The 3778-nt window shown below is 38.5% G+C and overlaps 1 protein-coding gene across 1 annotated transcript; it reads left to right on the top strand.

Moving 5' to 3' along the window:
* The first annotated feature begins 696 nt into the window (after positions 1–696).
* Positions 697–3185, top strand: LOC120268790 (subtilisin-like protease 4). Its single transcript, XM_039276060.1, has 2 exons — positions 697–1844; positions 1953–3185. The coding sequence occupies exons 1-2, from the start codon at positions 992–994 to the stop codon at positions 2987–2989; spliced, it is 1890 nt and encodes a 629-aa protein (XP_039131994.1). The 5' UTR covers positions 697–991; the 3' UTR covers positions 2990–3185.
* Positions 3186–3778: the final 593 nt, after the last annotated feature.

Here is a 3778-nt window from a genome sequence, read left to right as displayed (position 1 = left end):
CGATAACTTTGATGAAATTAATTATATGATGCTTGTCATATATCGCTGATGCATGTGTTTGTGATTTTTGCATTAGGCATACGATACATCAAAGGTTTGATATGGGTGAAATGCAAAGATAAATGTAAAATAATAATAATAATAATAATAATAATAATAATAATAATAATAATAATAATAATAATAAGGTTCTTCATCATCATCTTATTCCTTTCATCTATTGTGTGAAACATTGTCAAACTATTTTTTTTTTAATAAAAGTAAATAAATCACTTATTTATTAACGAAAGCAGGATACTTAACTTCAGAAATACTTTAAAACATTCTATTTCTATCACTTACTTGAATATCTCAGTCAAATATAAGTCTTATAAATTGGAGATGAATTAAAAACGATTACATGGATACTTATCTGCAGAGTGAAACACTGAATTTAAGGAATAAATTAAATAACCCATTTGAAGCTCCCAACAATTTTAAACTACCGCAGCATCAGCATGCTATCTTCGTGAGATAACTGCATCGTTTACAGTTAGATCCTTCGCTAGTACAATCCAATTGTTGGCACATACTGATTTTGATTTTCCTCATGCTTTGCATGGAAAGGAACATCTATGATCTTGTCCTTCTCTCATTTCCTCCTTTAAATTGACTAGCACTCCACCTAAGAACCATAAGATAGTCCCAATTATGGATATCAAGAAACAATCCATCTTCCACTTAACTTCGAAACATCATCTTCTTGGTTCTCATTATTGCTCATGGGAAAACATTTCCCAATATTGTTGATGAAAACGAAGCTCACACATACATTGTTCACGTGCAAACGCAAAAGGAAAATGAGTTCCTTGGCGACCAGGAGCGAGAGGCTTGGCATCGATCATTCTTGCCGAACACCACCCTTGACTCCGGTAAGCAACGACTAGTCTATTCCTACCGAGAAGTCATTAGTGGCTTTGCTGCAAGACTAACAAGCCAAGAAGTGGAGGGCATGAAATCGATGGAGGGATTCATACATGCACAACAAGACGAAGAACTCTCACTTATGACCACATACACTCCCTCTTTCATAGGTCTAAGCCAATGGCATGGCCTTTGGGTTGATTCTTTCATGGGACAAGGAATGATCATTGGAATAATCGACAGCGGCATCACTCCAGGCCACTCTTCCTTCAAGGATAGCACCATTGACAAACCAATGCCACCACCACCAACAAAATGGAAGGGGAAATGTCAATTTCGAAAACAAGGTTACTGCAACAACAAGCTCATTGGCGCAATATCATTCCAAAATGGGCGAAGTCCAGCACCAAGGGATCAAAAGACAGATGGGCATGGCACACATTGCGCAGGCATTGCTGCAGGAAGCATGGTCCCTGATGCTGATGGTCGTGGTCTTGCCAAAGGCACTGCATCTGGTGTGGCACCCAGAGCTCACTTAGCAATTTATCAGACATGTACGAAGACAAGTTGTCAAAACAGTGATATATTGAAGGCTATGGATCAAGCAATTGATGATGGAGTAGATGTGTTATCTATTTCTCTACTAAATGATCCCAGGCCTTTCTATCGAGATAGCATGGCCATTGGTGCATTCTCAGCGACTCGTAAAGGTTTGGTTGTTTGCATGGCCGCAGGCAATTCCGGCCCCGAACCTAGTTCGATACGGAATGCTCAGCCATGGGCAATGACAGTGGGAGCTAGCAGTCACGATCGAAAAGCAAAAGCAACTGTAAAGCTCGGAGATGGCACAGAAATAGACGGGGAAACAGGATATCAAGATAACAATTTCAATGCCACATTGCCTCTTATTTTCCCGGGTCTTCTCCATAATGGCACAGAAGGTTGCCAAAATGGCTCGTTTAATAATGTTGATGTCAAAGGAAAAATAGTTGTGTGCTACATTATTGAAGGAAAATTTACTGACATGGGTGTGCATGTGAAGAATGCAGGAGGAGCTGCAATGATCGTAACAAGCACGATAGTAGAAGGGCATACAACATTTTCTGATATTCATGTCCTTCCGGCAGCACATGTAGATGATCAAGGATTGCAGAGGATTGCACGTTACATAGAATCTGTTCCTAATCCAAATGCAACAATAACTTTTGGTGGCACTGTTTTTGGAGCACGTCCATCTCCAACCATTCCTTACTTCTCGGCTAGAGGGCCGAGCATGATTAATGGAGGTATTCTGAAACCAGATATCGTTGGACCTGGAGTTAACATTCTCTCAGCATGGCCAATCAAGCCTGGTCCAGGACCTAAAGCACCTTCTGGGTCATACTTCAACTTTCTAAGCGGGACATCAATGGCAACTCCTCATCTCGCTGGAGTCGCTGCATTACTCAAAAGCACACATAAAAATTGGTCACCTGCAGCAATCAAGTCAGCAATCATGACAACAGCAGACAGGTTAGACCGTGACCTCAAACCAATCATCGACGACTTCACTGACGATTTCAATCTCACTGGCCGAGAACCTGCCAAATTGTTTGCCTTAGGTGCAGGGCAAGTGAACCCACAAGCGGCTAATGACCCTGGTCTCGTTTATGACCTAAAACCGTTCAACTATATCCAATACCTCTGTGGCCTTGGCTACAACGATGTTAATGTTTCGACCATAGCTAAGCGCCAAATCCAATGTGCCAACCTTGTCAAGATCAATGCCGAAAACTTGAACTATCCTTCAATATCAGTTATGTTGGATCCAAAGGTGAAGAAGAATATCACAAGACAGTTAACAAATGTGGTCAATGGAGGTACTGAAGTTTATCATGCAGTGGTTGAAAAACCAAAAGGAATTATTAGCGTTAATGTTTCTCCTAAAAAGCTTCGCTTCTCAAAACTTGATCAGAAAAGGAAGTTCACTGTTGAATTTGAAGTCACTGGCATTCCATTAAGCCAAGGTGAGACAGTGGAGGGGCAGTTGCTGTGGATATCCGCGAAACATGAAGTTAGAAGTCCGATTTTGATCACCTTTACGTGAGAGTTAATTTTAAACTATGTTTGGAATTTAATTTGTCAATCAACATGCATGGCTGATCAGTCCTCTTTGGTAATTAAAATATTATATATGTACCTCATCTAGTAGTCTTTTTTTTAACTAATAATGATACATGGCTTTTGTGCTCCATGAGCTGGGCATGTCCGACCTATATAGGCGCACCACCGATCGTCTTTCATGTTGCACTGTTGATTGTAAGATATAGAAAGCTTATTAAACAAAGTGGTGTGTCGGTAAGAGTTAGTGATAGTGTTTTTATTATTATTTATCTATAAATAAAGAGGTATGGGCATCCATGGAACTTGATATTTGAACTCACCTTTTGAGTGGGACACAAATATTTTAAATAAAAAAGTTGATGTTAATAAACTAATAAATTATTGATGTGTATTATATGTAACATATAAAAATGATTTTTTAACAAATAATAGTATAGCCCAACCTTCAATACTTGGAAATTTTACACCGGAGGTCTTCGAAAATTTTACATTAGTGACTTAGTGTTTATCTGCTTTATCATTATTTAAAAGTTATTTTTTATATTTTTTAAAAATAAAAAAAAAATGAAAAGGATATATCCATACTTACTTTTAAAAAAGTTTTAAAAAAAATTTGCTGGATTTTAGTATCAATATAACCCCACAGACTCTGTGGAAAAATCTTCTATTTTATAGATAGGCCTCATGCGCGAAAAGAAAAGGATTGATGACTCCTGATCAGCACGTTTTCCACTACCTACGGAAAAGCTTGCCCATATGTGTGATTAAAGTA

The sequence above is a fragment of the Dioscorea cayenensis genome, chromosome 9 (assembly GCF_009730915.1).
Source record: "Dioscorea cayenensis subsp. rotundata cultivar TDr96_F1 chromosome 9, TDr96_F1_v2_PseudoChromosome.rev07_lg8_w22 25.fasta, whole genome shotgun sequence".
In the NCBI taxonomy this organism is placed as follows: domain Eukaryota; kingdom Viridiplantae; phylum Streptophyta; class Magnoliopsida; order Dioscoreales; family Dioscoreaceae; genus Dioscorea; species Dioscorea cayenensis.
The sequence above is the reverse complement of the archived record's forward strand: the minus strand, read 5'-3'. Positions and strand labels throughout refer to the sequence as shown.

Bases quoted from the DNA above. Each gene is read 5' to 3' on its own strand.
- LOC120268790 (XM_039276060.1), top strand. From the start codon at position 992: ATGAAATCGATGGAGGGATTCATACATGCACAACAAGACGAAGAACTC. The intron at 1,845-1,952 runs GTTGCCAAAATG...TGAAGAATGCAG, and splicing joins TCTCCATAATGGCACAGAAG to GAGGAGCTGCAATGATCGTA.